The sequence below is a fragment of the Carcharhinus amblyrhynchos genome, chromosome 9 (genome assembly GCF_965287045.1).
Source record: "Carcharhinus amblyrhynchos chromosome 9, sCarAmb.v2.hapA, whole genome shotgun sequence".
Lineage (NCBI taxonomy): Eukaryota > Metazoa > Chordata > Chondrichthyes > Carcharhiniformes > Carcharhinidae > Carcharhinus > Carcharhinus amblyrhynchos.
In genome coordinates, this window is record NC_137332.1 from 64,655,716 (window position 1) to 64,679,557 (window position 23,842).

General features: G+C 42.5%; 1 protein-coding gene across 3 annotated transcripts in view; it reads right to left on the reverse strand.

Annotated features, from left to right (window-relative positions):
• The window catches only part of crb1 (crumbs cell polarity complex component 1), a 143,564-nt gene that overhangs the window by 90,728 nt on the left and 28,994 nt on the right, over positions 1-23,842 (reverse strand). For 2 of the 3 annotated variants that reach the window (XM_080195847.1, XM_080195849.1), the window contains exons 2-5: positions 13,637-14,212; positions 7,767-7,962; positions 3,287-3,426; positions 494-676 (exon numbers count right to left, since the gene is read on the reverse strand). In XM_080195847.1, the coding sequence (XP_080051973.1) occupies positions 494-676; positions 3,287-3,426; positions 7,767-7,962; positions 13,637-14,212 (1,095 nt within the window). The remainder of the gene's footprint in view (positions 1-493; positions 677-3,286; positions 3,427-7,766; positions 7,963-13,636; positions 14,213-23,842) is intronic. The other variant, XM_080195848.1, reaches the window with a different exon arrangement.

The window sequence follows — 23,842 nt, forward strand, 5'->3', positions numbered from 1 at the left end:
GTACTTGCATGTAAGATAGGACAACATCATTAGTCTCCCTTTGGCTGCAGGTCTTAGGTTTGCCTTTGGGCCATATATTAAATTTGATTTGAGTTATTATTGTCACATGTATTAGGATACAGTGAAAAGCATTGTTTCTTGTATGCTATACAGACAAAGCATAGCGCTTTCAAGAAAGAAAGGAGAGGGTGCTAAAGTCATAGTTAAGGAGTAGAGAAAGATCAACTTAATGCGAGGTGGGTCCGTTCAAAGGGATTGTTGTCACATTTGCCTTTGGCTGTGAATGTCATTGCAACACTAAGAGCTGCACGTGTGTCCATTCTTCCTTTCATCCAAGATAGATTATGGCAGGAGCGCTTTGTAAAGTGATGAACAGCAATGCATTGTGCAATTAATATGCTAATAAATAACCCTGTACATTGTAAAAATCAATCGGAGAGAATTCTTTGTCAGAGAATAACATTAAAAGTAACATTTTGCAATGTAAGCTTACCTGTAAATCCGTGCTGACATTTACAAATGTAGCCAGCAGCGTGCTCGTAGCTGAACACTGCAGGCAGTTCTGATGTGTTTCCATACATATTCGTCCAGGAGAGTTCAACACACTCTCCTCCGTGTAGACAAGGATTACTGGAGCATTCGTGAATATCGATTTCACAGTGTGTCCCCATGAAACCTGCATAAATCACAAAATTCACATCTATAATAATATTCCCACTGATAGACTGATCAGCAATGTGGGATCAGGGAATATTTTCCAACTCAGAAAATGTAACACAGTCTCGGGGAGGAGTTGAACAGCTTAACTGCATCCTAACTTCTGTCAAACTCCGGACCATTAATTACAGAAATAAGGGAAAAATGAGGCAAAGTAAGAAACTGTTGCTCTTGCCTTCAACATTTTCCATTTTGGTTCTCTTCTTCCACTCCTTATTTTGCTTTTTCTTTTCCGCCCTGTTTTTCTTTCATTCATATTGCCCTCACCTCCATTCTGCTACCTTGCTTTCATCTTTCAATCCCTTTACTTCTGGTTGCCTCCGCCTCTTTTCCGTGTCTACATTTTCCTTCTCATCTTTGCACCCTGCTGAAAAATCATTAACACTGCCCACCCCACCACACCCTGCCATCAGTTCCACCCTGCCATGCCCCACCTCACCAGCCCCATTCCAGAAACTCCTCATCAGAGAGTTTGTTCTGCTGCATGCCATACTGGTGCATCAACCGGCCATGTCCAGGTTTACGTTCTGCTGTCACTGGTAGTTTTGGTCCACAGTAATTTAGTTTTCGTATCTGAAGGGCGGCACCGTGGTTAGCATGCTGCCTTACCACCAAGGACCCGGATTCGATTCCGGCTTTGGATGACTGTCAGTGTGAAGTTTGCAAGTTCTCCTCCGGGTGCTCTGCTTTCTACCCACAGTCTAAAGGTAGGTGGATTGTTATGCTAAATGTGCGGGGTTATGGGGATGGACTGGAACAGAAGTCCTGGATGGGATGCTGTTTTGGAGGGTCAGTGCAGACATGATAGGTTGGATGGCCTCTTTCTGCACTGTAGGGATGCTATGGTTCTGATTCTAACTTGAAAACTTTGAAGAGATTAATTTTAAAAAATGGGTGCAACACCACGTTTGCTGTGGTTTGTACCTCACCTGACAGTGTGATGGTTATATAGGCTGGGGAGTGAAAGAAAAATTCAGGTCCCAAAGCATAATTCTATCAAATGCTGCCTTGAGAGTGCCCAGTCTCACCTGTTCTTTGACAGTATCTGAACATAGAGAAGAATGCCAACTCCACTCACTGAAACATGCATTGGGACAAATACATTAGTTGATTTATAAGGAGCACAAACATCTGGAGATATGCCATAACTCATGTTATGACTCACCCACTGTAACTATGTAATTGTAATAGTGGTGGACAGTTTATCCAGCATTTTCTGTTTTTAATTTCAGATTTCCAACACTTGCAGTATATTGCTTTTATTTAACTGCACATTATCATATTTGTCACACTGATATCCATTCCACAGCAAGACACTCTAAATTACCCCATTCCAGCCAAGTGCCACTGAAAGCACTTGTGTCACCCTGACCTTGATTCAGCACATAACCTGGTATTGTGAGACTTCTTATTGTACTCCATTCAGCAGCCAGCCCAGCCAGGGATCAAACTGTCCCAGTCTGTATGACTTAGCTATTCACTGGCTAAACCACTGACAGCAGTAATATAGGTGTGGTCACTCTACATAGGTCAGGTACACTAGACTTGTCAGTTCCCACATAGCACATATACAAAAGGATACATGGATCTTCCCATGTGTTTGCACATGGGCTGTCGTGTGTGATTTGAACGATTTGGTCTGCACGAGGGAATTTTTAAAGCTTTTTAAGTTTAAAGTTTATTTATTAGTACCACAAGTAGGCTTACATTAACACTGCAATGAAGTCACTGTGAAAATCCCCTTGTTGCCACAGTCCGGCACCTTTTTGGGAGAGAGAATTTAGCATGGCCAGTGCACCTAACCAGACCTAACTTATCTAGAACTTTTACACTATTTGTAAATCTGTGCAAAGTTATCTAAGGCATAAATGTTCAAAGATTGCAAAAATATCATCACCTTCTTCTTCTGGTTTCTCCCATTTAGTGGGACAGATTCACCCTTCTCCGTATCTCCCTGTCAGTCACACATTCCTCTTCCAATCATGCTGCATTTTAACTCTTTCAGCTCCACATCCTTCAATCTGGTTTTAGGCTTTCCTCTTCTTCTTCCTGGCAGACCCAAGTTCATTATCCTATCTAAACATATTTCCGCCCTTTCTCTCCCTGGAACAGATGACTGTGCCATAGCATGTAAAAATATAAGGCTATAATTCCAACAAATCATCTTATTTTGTATGCACACAAATTTATAATATATATGCAACAGGTGGTTCTGTTTTTTATTTTTTAGTGTCACAAGATGGCTTATACTAACACTGCAATGAAGTTACTGTGAAAACCCCCTAGTTGCCACATTCTAGCACCTATTCGGGTACACAGAGGGAGACTTTAGCATGGCCAATGCACCTAACCAGTGTGTCCTTCAGATTGTGGAGGAAAGTGGAGCACCTGGAAGAAACCCATGCAGACTCCGCACAAACAGTGACCCAAGCCAGCAATCGAACCCAAGTCCCTGGCGCTGTGAGGCAGCAGTGCGAACCACTGTGCCGCCATGTCACCTGTTGTGAATAAAATGATGCTGAATATTTTAAATCACAACATCAGGAGTTTCATATATAAAAATACAAACCTGGCCAACAGTGGCAGGTGTAATTTCCAATATTGTCCAGGCAGGTGGCGCCATTGAGGCAGGGATGTGAAAGACAAGCTGGAACGTAGATGTCACAGTGTCGACCCGTGAATCGGATGTTCGCACAATCACAGCTATATCTGCAATAGGGACATAAAAACTGGTTTGTTCAGGTATTGAAAAGAATCAGTGCCCACTGGAGACAGAGTGTAAAGTGACCAGGCCAAAAGTGTTATTCGCAGAATTGAGAGATATTATTTTTATCTTTATTTGGTTCAATAAACGCACAACCAAGGCTGTGACATCTTCAATCTTTTCTCATTCATTCCTCGATCATTCTTCTCAGTTTTGATTTCAAATTGAATTCCGTAACCAGATTGTGAAACTTTACCACTGCTCACACAACAGAATTACTTGTGGAATTAGTCATGCTTTGCAATACACAGTTTGACTCTGCATCTAGCGGAATTAAATATAAAAATGTAGAGACGTAGTTAAGTCCATTTCCCTAGTCACTTAATGAATCCCTACAGTGCAGAAGAAGGCCATTTGGCCCATTGAGCCTGCATCGACAACGAACCCGTCCAGGCCCTATCTCTGTAACACCATATATTTACCCTGCTAACCCCCTGACGCTAATGGACAAATTAACACAGCCAATCCACCTAACCCCCACATCATTGGACTGTGGGAGGAAACCGAAGCACCCGGAGGAAATCCACGTAGACACGAGGAGAATGCGCAAACTCCACACAGACAGTGACCTGAGATCGGGAATTGAACCCGGGTCCCTGGTGCTGTGAGGCAGCAGCGCTAACCACTATGCCATTGTGCCGCATAGTTAATCTGAGGCAAGATGAGTAATTTTTTAAAAAATTAAGTTTGTAATTAATGATAAACTGATGGAAGACAAGGTAACTAAAATGATCATTTACTGACTTATTATTTATTCTTTGCCCTCTGCTCAGGGACAGTCATCCCTTTCATGCTGTTTTCTCTTTCAGGAGCTTATCGTGACAGACAGACACCTTTTGAAAGGGGATCATATAAACAGCAACCCAGAGGACCGCTGTCATCATGGAGAAGGTTTTTGCTGCCCTCATTTAGTCTGATCTCACATCCATGATACCACGTTATAAATCAAATGGAGACATTGCAGTGCCAGTTGCAGTCAGTGTTGTGAGCATTCTAATGAAAGGCTTTCAATTGTCTTCAACATAAAAAGTAATTTGCCAAATATTTCCTCCTTACCACTTAAGGTTCAAGTTAAATCTTACAGGTTTGACGCAAATAATTTTTCTCAAATAATCATCAAAAATCCAAGATCTTTTGGGCACAACTTCTGTGTGTCAGAATTATAGTCTCTTCCGATACTTCAAAATCCATAACATACTTGCTTTAGAAAAGACTATACTCTAAACATCCACATTTTTGACTGCAGAGCATTTTATTTTCTTAAGTTCAACAATTTCAAAATGCAAGATGACTACAATGGTTCCAAAATATTCGTTTGTTCGTTTTGACTGGTACTCTGTGATTAATAATCATAACCCAGATTTTGCAGTAAAACCAACAGTGAGGATATCAGCAAAGTTAATAAATTGGCCCCATCATTGAGATGAATTGTAAATAGTTGAGGCCTCATCACTGGTCCCTCTGGCACTTTGATGACACAATGGTAGGTCGGAAACAAAGTTATGAAGAGGACATAAGCAGTCTGAAAAGAGGCATACAGGTTATGTGAATGGGCAAAAAGTTGGCAGATAGAGTCTGATGTGGAAAAATGTGTAATTGTTCACTTTGGCAGGAAGAAAGGCAGCATATTATTTAAATGGAGAGAGACTGCTCTGAAGTGCAGAGGGATCTGAGTAAGGCCTACTATATCCCCCTATATGTAGCCCGCTCATGTGGCTGTCTAAGTGACTCTTAAACAACCCTAGCGTGCCTACTTCCACCACCTTACTCGGCAGTGCATTCCACACCCCCACTACCCTTTGCGTGAAAAACTGCCCTCTAATATTTGTCTTATACCTAGCCCCCCTCACCCTAAGCCCGTGAATGTCTCTATCTCTGTCTCTCTCTTTTTTTCTCTCGCTCTCTCTCTCTTTCTATCTCACTCTGTCTCTCCCTCTCTGTCTGAGTGTCTCTCTCGCTGTCTCTCCCTCTCTCTTGGTCTCTCTCTCTCCCCCTCTTTGTCTCCCCCTCTCTCTCTCTCTGTCTTCCTCCCTCTGTGTGCCTCTGTCCATCTCCCCCTCTGTCCGTGTCTCCCCCCCCTCTGTGTGCCGCTGGTCCTCTCTCTCTCTCTCTCTGTCTGTCCCTCTCTCTCTCTCTCTCTCTGTCTGTCCCTCTCTCTCTCTCTCTCTGTCTCGGTGTGTGGATTGTACAGAGGGGGTTGTCTTTGCCTGTTTAATAATGAATTTTTTTGTCTCCACAGGCATTTAAGTCCAGCAAGGGGCATGCATGCGGCAGGTTGTAGTGGGCTGCTCTTGGACGTTGCTTCGGGAGTTGCCTATTGCTTCATGTCGTTAGTGTGCTTAAACTGGACCATCTCGAGGGCAACATGACAGCTCAGAGACTATCTCTGTTGCTGTGCGGACACATGGATTTGGGCCTGTGTCTGTGGGAGTTTGCACGTTCTCCCCGTGGTTGCGTGGGTTTCCTCCGGGTGCTCCGGTTTCCTCCCACATCCCAAAGATGCGCTTTTAGGCTGATTGATTGGGTACTAAATTGTCCCTAAATTGGACCTCCCTGATCCTCGCACATTAGGCGTAGACTAAAATTGTGAATAGGACACTGAGACAGTGGGACGGCGGCGCGGGCTCGTTGGGCCGAAGGGCCTGTTTCCCGTGCTGTGTTGTTCTTTGTTCTTTGTTCTTTGTTCTGGTACACTAATTAGGAAAAGTTAGTGCATGGGTACGACAAGTGAAACAGAAGGCAAATATAATGTTGTTGTTTATTGTGAGGGGAATGGAATATAAAAATAGAAATATATTGCAACAGTTATACAAGGCATTGATGAGACCACATTTGCAGTACTGTGTACAATTTTGATCTCCTTATTTAAGGGAGGATATAAATGTGTTAGAAACAGTCAGAGAAGGTTAACCTGACTAATAACTGATTTGGTTTATTGTTATCACATGTATTAATATGCAGTGCAAAGTATTATTTCTTGCACGCAATATAGACAAAGCATACCATACACAGGGAAGGAAAGGAGAGAGTGCAGAATGTAGTGTTGCAGTCATAATTAGGGAAAACTTAGTGCAAGGTAGGTCCATTCAAGAGTCTGATGGCAGCAGGGAAGAAGGTGTTTTTGAGTCAGTTGGTACATGATCTTAGACTTTTGTATCTTTTTCCCAACAGAAGAAGGTGGAAGAAAGTATGTCCGGGGTGTGTGAGGTCCTTGACTATACTAACTGCTTTTCCGAAGCAGCGGGAAGTATAGACCGAGTCAATGGATGGGAGGCTGGTTTGTATGATGGATTAGGCTTCATTCACAACCCTTGCAGTCTTGGGCAGAGCAGGAGCCAAGTTGGATGGGGCCTGATCTTATGTGAAATGGTTGAATTGGTTGGGCCTGTATTGATTGGGGTTTAGGAGGTTGAGGGGTGATATTACTGAAATGTATAACAGAGGCATGACAGGGAATGCTGAAAGGATGTTTCACTTTGTGCGAAAGACTGAAACTACAGTTTAAGAATAATGAGTCTCCCATTTAAGACTGGGATGAGAAGAGTATTTTTTCTCTGAGAGTCATAAATCTTTGGAATTCTCTGCCTCAGAGAGCAGAGGGGACAGGGCCAATTAATATTTTTAAGGCAGAGGTAGATAGATTCTTGACTAACAAGGGAGTCAAAGGCTATCAGAGTGTTTAGAATGTGGAGTTGAGGCCACAATCAGATCAGCCATGATCTTATTGAATGATGGAACAGGCTCAAGAGGTTGACTGGCCTATTTCTGCTCCTACTTCACATAACTGCATGTTCGTATCAGTGCTTACCATTATTCAAACCATTGGCTGTTAAGCTCAGGCAGTGACTGAGTTACCCTGCTCTTCTGGAAGCTGAACTATCCCTAGGATCTTGCTCAGAGACTCAGCATTGAAACAAATGGATCCTGGGAAGTTGGAGTGTTTTTCTTATAGATAATCCTTGAATTTAGCAACTCTTAATTCATTCATTTTTGTCTTATCACCTTCTCTCCAATCTTTCTTTCCCTCTTTTTATTTTGCTTTCTGCACATGACTTTACACCAGCTGGTTAAGGTGATGCACAATCGCTAGCCCTCTTCACACGGGTCCCAGATCCCCTTCAGAGGGCATCTTGGTGTTTTGCATTTCTACATCCAGCAAATCTGAGTGCAAATGCCCCTGGAAATTCTGTGGGAAAGTGTAAGTGTAATGAGCAGCCTTTGTTGGCTGCTGACTGCAAAATCTGGGCCAATGTTTTCCTAACATGTCCTTCATTATACAACTTACCCATTTGCTTTATCTATACATTGCCCTCCATTCTGGCACGGTTGACTAGCACATTCATCAAGATTAATTTCGCAGTTGGTGCCTTTGAACCCTGCTGCACATGTACATGAGTAACTGGCAAGGTGGTCCTGGCAGGTTGCACCGTTCAGGCACGGCTCAGACAAGCATTCGTTGATTTCCAATTCGCAATTAGTTCCTACAACATACAAGTCAATAAATTGATCCATTCTTACAGCATAAAGAAAATGTCAACAATTTAAATGTCTTTTTAAATTTAACTTATTTTAATACTTGCAGTGATCAGGAAGCTACAAGATCAACAGGTCACCCTAGAGATATGGTTGACTGCCACTTGGGATTCATAGAATCCCTATTGTGCAGAAGAAGGCCATTTGGTCCATCAAGCTTGCACTGACAACAGCCCCACCCAGGCCCTATCCCTGTAATCCCATGTATTTACCCTGCTAATGCCCTTAAACTCAAAGGGGCAAGTTATCATGGCCAATCCACCTAACCCACATATCTTTGGGAGGAAACCAAAGCACCTGGAGGAAACCCACACAAACACACGAAAACTCCACATAGTCACCTGAACTGGAATTGAACCCGGGTCCCTGGTACTGTGAGGCAGCAGTGCTAATCCCTATGCGACCATACTGGCCACCCAGCTTTTTCCTCAACTGTTTGAAAAAGGAAGGAAAACTGCAGGAAGATGGAAGAAGTCATGTTTCCATCAACCATGTATGCCTCTTAAGGGTGTAAGGAGCTGTAGTATCAACTGTTTTCACTGAGTATACAATCCACGAAATATGACAACAGGAAATCAGTGGACAGAGAGATCAATAGAGGTGCATAATGAGAGGCTGATCCAATATCACCCATTTTACGGTCCCATCCAAGGACAATGTAATTCCCTATAAACTGATACAATGCGGAAGCTTGACAGAACAGAGTGTGAGATACTGGCATGACAATGTCACAGGAAAATAATAGCATTGATGATAAGATAATGTAGTCTATTCCTGAAAACTCCTTTTTGCACACAAGAAATGACTTAAGCAATGTAAATAATAGTGTTTTGGACAGGGGATGAGAGATAAGTTAAAACACCCTTCCCTTCAGCCCATAATCAGTGAGGCTTTATGAAAGGGTAGATTGGTGTGTTTCTGAGCATTCTTTAGCTTGTGGTCAATTAAAGACAAAATTGCAGCAAATCTTTGTAGGTTTGAATAAAGAAGGTTATTTATTCCCACAGGCATCTCATAAGTCTGATCACTGCATCACTCACTCACACACTAACACTTGAGAAAGATACTGTTCAAGAGAGCAGTGCTCTTTTAAATGAAAGAATAGTTCTGAGTCACAAGCCTGGCTTGATGTAGGAGAATCGTCGTTATGGATCCAGTAAAGGAAGGAGCCTTTTCCATTCTTGAGATGTACTCAGGATTATTGCAGGATTCCCTCAAATAGGTGGATCTTCAACAGACCATGAAGTCAGTTCCTCGCAATTGCTTTAGCAGGAAGTTCTGTATAGGTGGACCTTTGAGAAAAAGGAATCAGGCTGCGAGACTTTTAAGGTTTTACAGTGTCCTGTGCTTAAAAGCAAGGATGACTGCGCAAACTGCAGTTTTTCGTGTTCTCTGCAAAGGGCCAGTTTGAATGAAAAGGAGCAGCCTAAAAACAGGCTACCTCACCATGAGACAGAAGGTGCAATGATTATTAAAACCTACTGATAGGTTAGGTGCAGTTATGAGAAAATATCTGTAATTTATTTTTGTGTTTGTTTAACACGTTCTAACAATAAACGGGGAAAAAGTCAGTCATGGCTTCATGGAAATAATGCCAAATATATACCAAGGTCAGAATTTTACACTTCCCCTGAGGCAGGTTCTGAGGCTAGGGAGAAGTAGAATTGAATGGATGGCATTAGACCATAAGATATTGGAGCAGAATTAGGCTATTTGGTCCATCAAATCTGCTCTGATATTCAATCATGGCTAACAAGTTTCTCAATCCCATTCTCCTGCTTTTTCCCCATAACCTTTGATCTCTTCACCAATCAAGAACCTATTTATCTCTGCTTTCAATACACTCACTGTGGGCCTCCACAGCCCTCTATGGCAATGAATTCCATAGATTCACCACCCTCTGGCTGAAGAAATTCTTCCTCATCTCGGTTCTAAAGGGTCGTCCCTTTACTCTAAGGCTGTGCCCTCGGATCCTAGTCTCTCCTACTAATGGAAACATCTTTCTCACGTCTACTCTATCCAGGCCTTTCAGTATTCTGTAAGGAATGATGAGATTCCCCCCTCATTCTTCAAAACTCCATTGAGTATAGACTTGGAGTTGTTAGATGCTCCTCATACATCAGGCTTTTCATTTCTTGGATCATTCTCATGAACTTGATTCCCCCCCAGAAACCTACCCAAATCTACATGCAATTATTTCACCAGGTAGGACCTTGACAGGAACGCCCCCAACCCATTCACCTATTAAAGATCTTAAGTTTCCATTTATCCCTCCTAGCCTTAATTTTTAGGCTGTCGGGTGCAGTTAGGATGGGAAAATGACATGTAAACTTCCCCCATCTTAGGTGGGAAGATGTGGGTTGCCTTACTCTGAAAGCCCCTTTGAAGTTTTGGGTACCCACCCTTTCTCCCAGGACATTGGGGCTTTAAGATCCCCTGCCTCCTGGCCTACGTCCCAACTCTGCGATCACCCCTCTCCTGTCCTTGGGACGCCCAGGAATTACCTTTTCAAATGTGCCAAGAATAGTTCCAGCTATTGCAGTGCTTCATCTGGCCAGTTTGAAGAGCTGTGGTCCAGCCTGATTAGAAGGCCCATGAGAGCTGTTAACAAAGGTCATGAGCGAAGCCCAGTCCATCACTCAAACCAATCTCCCATGCGTTGACACTGTCTACACTTCACACTTCCTGCTGCCTCGGAAAACTAACCAGCATAATCAAGGACCCCGTGCACCCCGGAAATTCTTTCTTCCACCTTCTTCTATTAGGAAAAAGATACAAAAGTCTGAGAACACGTAACAATCGACTGCTTTGTCCTGAATGCTGTTTTGTGTGTTGTTGTAGTTGCACTCATCCAGGCAAGTAGAGATTATTCCAATGCACTCTTGACTTGTGTCTTGTGGACAGGCTTTGGGAGGTCAGGAATTTCCAACCTCTGACCTGCTCTTGTAGCCACAGTATTTAAATAGCCCAGTTCAGTTTCTGATCATTGGTAACCCCACAGGATGTTGATATAAGGGAAATTCATTGATGGTAATGCCATTCAATGTCAAAATGAGATGGCTAAAATCCATCTTTTTGAAGACAGTTCTTGTCTGCAATTTGTATAGCATGAATGCAACTTGCTGGAAGTTGTCCAGGTCTTGCTACATTTAGGCATGGACTTTAATATTTGAGGATTTGTGAATGGTACCTAACATTGTGTAGTCACCAACACACATTGCACTTCTGACCTTATGATAGAAGGAAGGACATTGATGAAGGAAGGACATTAATGGTGGGGCTAGGACATTCCAGAGAAACTCCTACAGAGTCTTGAGACTGAGATGGTTGAGCTCCAACAACCAAAGTCATTTTCCTTTGTGTCATGAATGACTCCAACCAGTTTTCCCCCCGATTCTCACTGACTCCAGTTTTGCTCAAGCTCCTTGATGCCAGTCAAATGCTACCTTGATGTCTGGGAAGTCACTCTCACCTCACCTCTTCAGTTGACCTGTTTTGTCCCTATTTGGACCAAGGCTGTAATGAGTACAGGAACCAAATCGGCCTGTCAGAACCAAGCTGAGCATCAGTAAGCTGGTTATTGCTGAGTCAGTGCTGCATGACAGTGGCATCGATGACCTTTCCATCACTTAGCTGACAACCAAGAGTAGACTGATGAGGTGGTAATTGACTGAGTTGGATTTATCCTGCTTTTTGTTTTATATTTAATTGCTTTATCTTTAATTTTAAGGTCCAGCTTCTGTGTTTGTAAATAGCAGAGTTCCGATTGGCCAAATTGTACATGACTAGAACAATTTTCATTTATATAGTACCTTTTTACAGTAGAAAAAATGTTGTATTTGAGTAGACTTGTAGATCCTAATTAATTCTTCCTGGATATTTCTCATCTTTGTAATATTTATTGATAAGACAGTGCTGGATAAAGTGATCCTTTTGTCTCAGTGTAGAAACTATAAAACTAACGATAGGATTTTGGGGTCAGACAGAGAGAGGACATGTCCCCTTTCCTTCGTGCTCTGCCACTTTACTTTCAGCTCACATTCAACCCTTACTGCCCTCATGATGCCTTGCCCTTATATTTGGGTTTGTTGTTGTCTTGTCTCCTGGGCATTTTTCTTTTTTTTCCCTACATATTATTATTCCTGTTAGCTTTTTCTTGTGCGGGGTGATGAATGGGGAGGTACCCCCCCCCCCCCCCCCCCCCCCCCACCAACGATAGGAGTCGGCCTACAAGATTGTAGCCACAATCAGAATCATAGAACCTTTTGGTAAAAGGAAGTTATTTGGCCCACCGAGTTCATGCCATCTTTCTGTGTAGAATGATCTAGTTAGTCCCACTCCCCCACTCTATCCCCATAGCCCTGCAAGCAAATTCATTTTTAAATATGTTTATTTACCTCAAGTGATGACCAATTTCCTGTTGGAATCATTCTGCTTCTGTCATCTTTGTCAGCAGTGAGTTCCAGGTCATTAACAATGACTGTGTAAAAAAAACTCATCTCGTGCCCAAAACCTTAAATCTGTGTTTTCTAACCCTTGTAACATCAGCTAATGGGAATAGATTTTTGTGTCTCTCTTTTTGTAGACTCGTGCCCTTTTTGAATGTGGCTCCTCACCAATAATGTTGACAACATGAAAAACAACGCACAAGTAATGACATACATTGCTGGAATGATCAAGAACAGGACATGGCCATTGTGAATTACTTGGTGAGTTTAAAGGTCAAAGCAATTTGGTTTCCGCAGATCCGTTATCATTATTTTTAAATTTTACTTATGCCTTTAAATTTCTACCAGTGTATTTTCAGTCTCTACTTGTTGAAAAGCAAAAGACTGCCCTGCCCATTATTCTGCCTAGTTGCCTGTTTGGATTGTATGAGAGATGCCAATGAAAAGAATTCGAAAGAGAGCCAGCAATTAGTTTGCACAATTTGCAACTATATTGCCTGTCTGAACTTGGCATTGATCATTTTAAAAAAACTTGATGCCTACATTTAAAATTATTAACTAATGAAGGCTGGTATTTCTGGAATAAATGTGCTGACTTTTATAATTTTATATCTATAAAATATATGGCTTAATAATTGATTTATAGATACTGTGCTAGATCTGGATTTCACTAAGTGGGATTTTTGCCCCCTCCCTCGCGGCATTTTATTGTCGACAGTGGGATCTCCCAGTCCTGCCGCTGTCAACCGGGGTTCCTGTTGTTCACATAGTCCACCATCTGGGAACCAGCAGCAGAATCTTGCTGTCGACATGACCAGACAACCCTGCTGGTGGGAATGGCTGGAAAATCCCACCCACTATCTCAAGCGAAGGTAAAAAGCAGATTGAGCAGCGACTTTGAAAAGATAATTTGATTTACACTTAAGACTGACAAGTTGGTAAAGTTATGATGGAGGAGCAGGGTAATGTGACTAACTGGGTAGCTCTTGCGAAGAACAAGCACTGATAGTCCCGTTGCTGTATAATTCAACAAAAACAAGTTCTATGACTTAAAAACAAGAACTGAAAATGAATGTTTATGTTTCTGATTTGAATTTTTGGGCTGATAATTGCAGAATTCCTTGGAGAAAGTTTACCAATCAATTGTCAGACTGTCAGGAAGTATGTTTTTTACCTGTCAGACCAGGTGGGCAGGCACAGAAATACTTGTCGATTTCGTTCATGCACCTAGCATCGTTCTTGCAGGGTTCTGATGCACATTCATCTACTTCAATCTCACACCGTCTGCCTTGATAGCCAGGCACACAGAAACATGAAAATCCATCAACCTTATCCTTGCACACAGCTCCATTTTCACATGGATTCGATGTGCATTCATTTACGTTGGTTTCGCAGTTGGCGCCTGTGTAACCTGGTGGGCAAACGCAGCGGGAGCCAGTAGCATCATCGAAGCAAGTGGCACCATTTAGGCAGGAGATGTTGGCACACTTGTTGATGTAAATTTCACAATTGGTGCCAGGAGGACAGACGCAAGAGAAGTTGACTGTGCCTAAAACACTGTTGCATGTCGTATTTGGTGGACAGGGATATGAAGCGCAAGCATCATATAGTTCCTCGCAGTTCTTCCCTGTGTACGCTATTGGTGCCTCTGGACAATGGCAAATATAGCTTTCAGAAAGTTGTTCGCATGTTGCATTATTCTTGCAGGGGCTGGTGAGGCACTTGCTCAGGTTCGCAGCACAATACGAACCTAAAGAAGGTAAGAAGAAAAAGACCCAGTTAGACTCCAAAAATATGCTACAATGTTACAATAAAGCAAGAAAGTCAGTGGTTTTCAACCATGATCAGAAGTTTTAAAATTAATTTCAATGACATGTTTTGGCAATCTAAATGCTATTTAAAAAGAATTGGTTCATCCATGACACTCTGGTGCCATTTTAGACATACTAGTAATGAAGTTTGTGTGGTCGAAGTTGGTCGATGTGACATTTTATCAGAATGGAACATTGTACCTGACCCTGAGTCAGAAAGACATCACATCATGTGGGAAGGCAGTTCAACAGTACCTGGGATGCTGCAATGTTGGAGATGCTATTTTTTGTTTATTGTTGAAGCTCTGATTCCCCTGAAGGGTAGATGCAATCTCTTGGAGAAAAACAGGGAATTACTCACTGAATTGTGAGAAATCAGATAACCGCCTCGGAATAATGGGAGTAATTTCTACCTAACCTGACCATTGGAAAATAAATGGGTTTGAGTGCAATGCTGGATTGACCTCCCTCTGTATTTTACTCTTGATTGATGACAGTGAAAAGCTTTATTGGGTGGGCTGTAATGCTAGCGTTCACCCATTCCCCTGGGTTTCCAACCCAGCAAAACTGGTTAACATCATTCCCAATGTTGCTGAAGTGGGAAAGTTTAATTCTCACATATACCAGGTAGAGCAGAAAGTTCAAGCAGTCAATGCATATACAGTCAGAGAGATATACAGCACAGAAACAGGCCCTTCGGCCCAACTTGTCCATGCCGACCAGGTTTCCTAAACTGAACTAGTCCCACTTGCCTGCATTTGACCCATATCCCTCTAAACCTTTACCACCCAATATACCTATCCAAATGTCTTTTAAATGTTGAAATTGTACCCTTCTCTACCACCTCTTCTGACGACTCATTCCATATATGGACCACCATTTGTGTGAAAAGTTGCCCCTCAGCTCCCTTTTAAATCTTTCCCCTCTCACCTTAAACCTATATCCTCTAGTTTGGATTCTCCTACCCTAGGGAAAAGACCATGGCTATTCACCTTATCTATGCCTCTCATGATTTTATGCCCATCTATAAGGTCAACTTCACATCGTCCTACACCCAAGGGAAAAAAAAAGTCCCAGCCTACCCAGCCTCTCTTATAATTCAAAGTCCCAGTAACATCCTTGCAAATCATTTTTGCCCTCTTTCCGGTTTAATAACATCTGTCCTATAGCAGGGCGACCAAAATTGTATGCATTACTCCAAATGTGGCATTACTAATGTCTTGTTTAGTTGTAACATAATGTCCCAACTCCTGTACTCAATGCTCTAACCAATGAAGGCAAGTGCGCCAAATGCTTTCTTTACCACCCTGTCTACCTGTGATGCCACTTTCAAGGACTTATGTATCTGCACTCCTAGGTCTCTGTTGGACAACACTCCCTGGGACCCTATGTTTAAATTTATAAGTCCTGCCCTGGTTTGTCTTACCAAAATGCAACATCTCACTTTATCAGAATTAAACTCCATCGGCCATGCCTTGGCCCACTGGCCCAGTTGATCAAGATCCTGTTGTAGACTCAGATAACCTTCTTCACTGTCTATTACACCACCAATTTTGGTGTCATCTGTAAACTCACTAACCATGCCTCCTATATTCTCCTCCAAATCGTTTATATAAATTACAAACAACAGTGGGCCCAGCAATGATCTCTGTGGCACACCACTGGTCACAAGCCTCTAGTCTGAAAAACAATCCTCTACCACCATCCTCTATCTCCTACCAGCAAGCCAATTTTGTATCCAACTGGCTAGTTTGGCCCGGATCCCATGTGATCTAACATTACTGACCAGTCTACCATACGATACCTTGTTGAAGGTTTTGTTAAAGTCCGTGGAAACAATGTCTACTGCACTGGCCTCATCTATTTTCTTGGTCACCCTTTCAAAAAATTCTATCAAATTTGAAAGACATGATTTCCTATGCACAAGCCATGCTGATTATCCTTAATCAGTCCTTGCGTATCCAAATGCATGTAGATCCTGTCTCTCAGAATCCCCTTCAGCAACTTACCCACCACTGACGTTAGACTCACTAATCTGTAATTCCCTGGCTTTTCCTGCTGCCTTTGTTAAATAATAGCACAGCATTTGTCTCCCTCCAGTCTTCCGGCACCTTACCCATGTCTGTCGATGACGCAAGTATCTCTGCTAGGGGTCCCACAATTTCTTCCCTAGCTTCCCATAATAGCATGAGAGACACATGATCAGGACCCAGGTATTTATCTACCTTGAAACATATAAAATTATGAAGATCATAGATAAGATAGAAGCAGGGAGGTTGTTCCCACTGGCGGGTGAAACTAGAATTAGGAGGCATAACCTCAAAATAAGGGGGATTAGATTTAGGGCTGAGTTGAGGAGGAATTTTTTCACACAAAGGGTTGTGAATCTGTGGAATTCCGTGCCCAATGAAGCAGTTGAGGCTACCTCGTTGAATGTTTTCAAGGCAAAGATAGATGGATTTTTGAACAATAAAGGAATTAAGGGTTATGGTGAGTGGGCAGGTAAGTGGAGCTGAGACAACGAAAAGATCAGGCATGATTTTATTGAATGGCAGAGCAACCTTGAGAGGCCAGATGGCCCAATCCTGCTCCTAATTTTTATGTGCTTTATGCGCTTTAAGACCTCCAACACCTTCTCTTCTGTAATGTGGATGTTTTTCAAGGCATCTCTATTTACTTCCCTAAGTTCCCTAGCTTCCATGTCTTTTTCCATGGTAAGTAGTAATGAGAAATATTTGTTTAGGATTTCACCCATCTCCGGTGGCACCGCACATAGATGATCTCATTGATCTTTAAGGGGCCCTATTCTCTCCCAGAGTTTGCTATAATAATAATGATAATGCTAGCAATGTTTATCTTCTTTTATTTTTCAAAACCGCAAAGCAATTTCTGGTGACCAAACATGGAAAGATAAACACATTAGATAGTAAATTACAGTCTGAGATGCCCGGCACCTCTGGAAACTGTGAAAAAACCATATCTTACACATTCAATTATGACAAACTGGGTGTAAGGTTATTCCACTTGCCACATAGTTCCAAACTAAAGTTGCTAGAAAAAAAGTAGGACTGGTCCATTCCAGTATGTTTATCTATTTTAGTGGTGCGGCAAGTCTTAATTACTGCCCTCCAACTTCTCAGGTGCTGAAAATTAACTTTTGTATTTATGAAGTCCCATTCCTTCAAGTTTTTAATTATTAATTTTAAACTAGAAATAATTGAAAGATTTTAAAAGTCTTTTTGTTTCTCTCTCCTTTTTCTGAAGGTATATTTTTCTTTCTATGCCTTAATTTCTCTTTCTGTACCTGATTCAACATAAAATGAAATATTCCAGCTGACAGTTCCCTGTTTAGACTTTCCACCACTCAGTAACAACTCTTCAATCAGATTGATCAAGCAGGAACACTACAGGTCAGAGATGTTGATTAAAGGCAAATTTGAATTTCCCTTCATGAATCCATGCTGCGTCTTACTAATGGGACAATTGGTAACTTGAGATAGAACTCAGCAGTGATATAATAGTGGGACCAACTCAAGGAGCTGAATGGATTACTCTTGTCCCCATGCTCCTGAAACGCCTAAAGGATTTTTCCATTTTCTATATTGTAACAGGAAATAACCACTTTTTGCATAAACATTTTTGTTCGGCTGCTTCCCCTTTTTTCTTCATCAAGTACCTTGCATTTCACAGCATTCTATCTCCCTCTTTAGAGGGAGACAGAAAAAAGGTGGTATTTTGTATAAAAAGAGTTGAGTTTAGATTAACCACGAGCAGACAAAAGGGGCTGAATGACCGAACCTTGTTCATATGTTGCACTGTTCCTTTAATTAAGTCTGCCAAAAGCACCAAAATTACTGTCTGCAAACTCTTGTTGTGCCAAAATGGATTGCAGCATCTGTCAAAATGTACACATTAACTGCATTTCACAAATATTTCATTGGCTAATAAAGTACTTTGGAAAGTCAATCTCCATCCTGCTTCAGCTCATCCGTTGCTGAAATACTCTCATGTCTTTGTTGCCATTCCAATGATCTCCTGGTTGGTCGCCCACCTTGCACTCTCTGTGAACATGAGCTCATCCAAAATGCCTTCTCCTAATTTGCACTAAGTCCCATTTGCCTATCATCCCTGTTCTCAGTGAACTGCATTGTCACTGTCATAGTGCTAATGTTCTGATTTGCATGGCCATAGCTAAGGGCACATTGTGGAGAGGAATCACAGAAATCATGCCAGATACATTACACATTTGGATCAATCCTTAGAATATCACTGGTCTCAAGAACGCATACATATGGTGGCACAATGGTTAGCACTGCTGCCTCACAGCATCAGGGACCCGAATTTGATCCCTAGATTGGGTCTATTTCTGTGCGGAGTTTGTGTGTTCTCCCCATGTCTGTGTGGGATTCCTCTGGGTGCTCTGGTTTCCCCCATAGTCGGAACAATGTACTGGTTAGGTGCACTGGCCATGCTAAATTTTCCCTCAGTATATCCGAAGAGGTGCCATAGTGTGACAAGTAGGGGATTTTCGTAGTATCTTCATTGCAGTGTTAATGTAAACCTACTTGTGACACTAACAAAAAAAAGAGATGGGAAAGGTAGGTCATTTGATTCCCTCTAGGCTGCTCTATCATTCAATAAGATAAAGGGTGAGCATCTACCTCAGCACTGAACACATGTCCACTGAATCCCTGAGTATCCAAGAATCAGCTAATATCCTGAGTTGAATACACTCAATGACTGAGCATTCACATGAAGATAGAGAATTCCAAAGATTTGCATCCATTTGAGGAAAGGAATTTCTCTTCTTTCAGTCCAAAGTATCTGACTCATTCTGAGAATGGGACCACTAGTTCTATCCTCCCTGATGAGGGGAAACATTTTCTCAGCATCTGTGCTGACAAGCCCTTTGAGAATTTTATGTAGAGAAATAAAATTCCAAATGAGGTCCTAACAGAATTAAGCACATGCCTGTGACTGGGCTTGGGAAAAACTTCCAAGACAATGACAGTTTGGTCAATGGGTGTGAAACTGACTTGCATTAAAATTCAATGCATCAGGCAAACACAGGAGATCTGTCAAACTTTGCAGCTTGCAAAGGACGTTTGTATCAGGCACGCCACTACTGCAACAATGATCGAGACCAAAACAATGCATTCATTACCTCTTGGAAAACAGCCAACAGCATACAAGAGTATCCTATCATGCGACAGGGGGCCCTGGAGAGCAGGTGTGTTTGACGGACTGTGTGCACTAAGAACCCATTGTTAGTTCATTCCCGAATGCAAACGGCTACCATCCCATGAATGTGCAGTTGCTCTGTGACCAACGGAATGGAATTATACACATGAATGCACGCGACCTGGCAGCTTCTCTAATTCATTTTGTCCGGCAACAGTGTGAAGAGTCGTTAAGACTGCAGGAGTGGTTGCCGGGAGCCAAGAGTATATAGTGTGACCAAAGCTGATGGCACTGCCCCCGAACCCAAAGTTAAAGACTGAAGAGCAGTACGATGCAGTACGTACTTGCATCACGTTTGTAGTGAGGCAATCGCCAGAAAGGAGCTCAATCCTATTAACAGACAATTGATTATCTGATACAACAAACAATATAATCAGCAGTGACTAAAGCACTTCAAGTTCAATGCACAGCAGCTATTATCACATGTGCCACTGCCTTTGCTAAATAACGGATCATCCTCTTGGTACTAAAAGATCTGTCAGGAAATGTTTCAATATCAAACCCAACTTTAATTAGCATGAAGCAAGATTCATTGCTTAGTCAGTATGTGACATATGTTTTCTCATCTTCATTATGTGCTCCTTTTAAGGGTTATCCAGTGACAGGGTGAAATGAGGTAGTCGGTTGCTATATCTGAGTATCTACTTCTTTGGATGAAAATAATCCCTTGCCACCTTGTTCTGGGCTGGAGGTAGTCCATATTGGGTGGGATTTCAGATGCCAGAATCGGGACCCCAGCGTTTTTGATGGGTCACTTCAGCTCATGCTGGAAGCTGTCACAGCTTGTAGGAGCATTCTGTTCCCTGCCAGTGATCACTGCAGGCCCCAAAGAACAGACCAAGAGGACATTGCTGAATGAGGCCAGCAGCAGAATGGGAGGCTTGTACTATCGGAAAATGTTTCCATGATCTGATTAGTTCTAGCAGGGATAGTGACAAGGGAGACGCAGGTAACATATGACCCAGGCATCAAAAATCCAGAGTGCTAATAAGAAAGGCATAGAGTCATAGAGGGGAGATCTTACCAAAAGAATTCTAAGTACTGAAGCAGCATGAAAATGGGAGAGAATAGCACCATGTTTTTTGGCGAGTTAAAAATTGAATCATACCTCATTCTGCGGAGAAAAATGAAGCAAGATCAGTTTACCAAAGGGAGGAGGTGGAGCCTAAGTTCACTGAAAGCCAGCAGATTGCAGCAGAGGGTGCCAGCGTACATGCGCAGATCTCTCTGTTCTGCGCAATTAAATAGAATTTAAATATTACAATCAGCTTGCCCAACTTTCGGGCATGTAGCTAATCGTGTAGGATATCCAGTGCCAGTAAGATCATGAGAAGCCAGAAGTTGGGCGCAAACCCAATTTTTTGACTCTCTTGTGACCTTACCAGCTCACTTTGCCCATCGACTGGCGGAGCAAGAAGATAAGATTGCCCCTATAAAGTTTTACAGTGCAAAAAGAGGCTCTTCAGCCCATCATGTCTGTCCTGGCTATCAAGCACCAATTGATTCTAATCCCATTTTCCTGCACTTGGGCCATAGGCTTGTATGCTGTGGCATTTGATGTGCTCATCTAAATGCTTCTTAAATGTTGTGAGGGTTCCTGCCTCTACCACCATAAACGGTGAACTTCACAACCACAGTCTTCTGGGTGAAGACGTTTTTCCTCAAATCCCCTCTAAATTTCTTGCCTCAGCTCTTAAATCCATGGCCACCCCTGATTATTGATCTCCCTACTAAGGGTAAAAGTTTCTTCCAATCTACCCTTACTATGTCCTTCATAATTTTGAATACCTCAGTCAGGCCTCCCCTCAGCCTTCTCTGCTTAAAGGAGAGCAACCCCAGCCTGTCCAGCCTCTCTTCATAGCTGAAATGCTCCAACTCAGGCAACATCCCGGTGCATCTCCTCTGCACCCTCTCTAGTGCAATCACATCCTTCTGGTGACCAGAACTGCATACAGTACTCTAGCTGCAGTCTAACGAGCATTTTATGTAGCCCCATCATAATCTCCCTGCTCTTATATTCAATGCCTCGTTTAATAAAGGCAAGTATCACGAGGGCAGGTTATCTAGTGGAGCCTTTCTTGAGAAATGAGATGCTCGACTTACCTGAAGCACTCCAGAGTCATGGGAGGAGAATAGAGCACTCCGTCCATCTCCTGCTCCACAATGATTCCATGCTTTGAACACATGAGCTCCACTATGAGAATGGAGAAACTTGTGGCTGATTGAACAGCACACAGATGTACAGTGGTTGCACCCACTCAGCAGCATCAACCAGTCAGTGGCGCAAATGGCACAGGCATGGAGTGGATGCCAGCTTTTGCCCCAGCAGGTTATCCCCTCCAATGATCCAGGACACTATGGAAGGACTGAGGTAACAGGAAATGTTGTTGAGGGAGTCACTCCTCAGGTCATCATCCTCTGCGTTCTTGACCTCTTCCGTGGGCAAAGCATCAGAGTTGTCAAGCCCCGTGACAGAGGCTGTTCCCACAATGCTGTGGGTGCAACAGCCTTTGGAGTTGCAACCCATCCCCATCACCACATGCTGAGGACAGCTGCAATGGTCATCTCTGATCCAGAAAGGCCTGAGTGAGCAGCCTGCCTCTATCTTACCATCTGCTACAAGGGGAAAACCCTGTAGCAGTGTCTGTATGCAGAGGCCATTATGTGGGTGAGATCATTTAATGGATCACTTGCATGTGTGGAATACAAAATAATGTTTACTGGTAAGATAAAGAAAGCGCTTGTCCATTTGTTGCAGTACAACTGACTTGTGTGTCTCAAAGCGATGCTGGTGGTACCCCGGAGAATGCTAACTGAAAGTTGCCAGAGACTGTGCTATTGATTGTTGTTTAAGTCTCAGAGACTGGGCCCTCACTGTCTCTTCCTCCTCCTTTTTGGGTCCCTGCTGCCCGGGAGGCTGCCTATGCTCTGGCCAATGCAGCTCTGCATGAATTGCTCAAGTCAAAATCTGGGAGACTTTAAACCATTTCATCAAGTGGGTGGCACAGTGGTTAGCACTGCTGCCTCACAATGCCAGGGACCGAAGTTTGATTCCGGCCTTGGGTCACTGCCCGTATGTGGTGTTTGTATGTTCTCCCCATGTCTGCGTGGGTTTCCTCCAGGAGCTCCAGCTTCCTCCCACAGTCCAAAGATGTGCGGGTTAGGTTGGTTGGCCATGCTAAATTGCCCCGGGCACCATGGAAGGGAGATTAGCAGGGTGAATACATGGGCTTATTGGGGTAGGACCTGGGTGGGATTGATGGTGCAGGCTTGATGGGCCAAATGGCCTCCTTCTGCACTGTAGATTCTATGATTCTCTGATAAGTGCCCTCCTGTGCACTGTGCACTACAAATATGCACAAAATGTCCAAAAAATGTCCAATGTCCTGATACTGTTGAGCAGGGACCATGTAATCCTCCTGATATCTTATCTCTTGTATTTGTTGTAACATTACCTGTGAATAAAATATTGAGTCATCTGAAGAAATCAAATTGTGGAAAACATTCATTTAAAAGTTTGTTTTCTGCATGTAGATGTTAAAAATTATTAATGCCAGAAAAGCTAGATACTAGAAAATTAAGCAGAAGTTGGATAAAAGCTTGGTTCTCATTTGAATCTTATTCTGAATGGAATAAAATGTTATTGCAAATAGAAGTTTAAGCAAACTTCCAACTTATTCAGTTCACTAAGCACACTCAATGAAAACTGATTTGAAAGAAATAGATAATGCAGACTGTGAAAAATAAATCGTTTAATGCCGATTTTCACTCCGCCGACGCGATGGTTAAAAAACAAAGACCACATGATGAGAGCTGAAGATTGGAGGACTGCTCTGTGTATTACATTTAACTTGAATTGGAGATTGAAATCTCTCTTGAAACTCAAAAATAATGAGCTGGACTGGTGCCAGATCACAGCAAGCTTCGGGTGGAGTGACTGTGCCCCTTGTGTTGCGGTGGGAGATTCAGTTCTACGCTGTTCGCACTCTACCCCTGCAAACATTTTTACTTTCTTTGGTTTTGCTCATGGATCAGAATTTACTGTCAGTCTGTTGTATTATTTTGTACAATCTGTGTTATCGTTTTGAGTTGCAGGGCCACATTCAAGTTGCCGCACTTGTTATTCTGAGTTTGATTAATCCTCTTATTGTATTAACAAAGGAAAAAAAAATCCTGGTTGCTTGTCGGGCTGAATTTTTCTCAGATGGATTATTTCACATTGAATTAAATAAAACTAATCTGACATGTCAGATAATCCTGGAAAAATAACAATTAAATGCTGGATTTGGGACTTTGTCAAATTATTCTTGACAAAAATCCTAGCATAG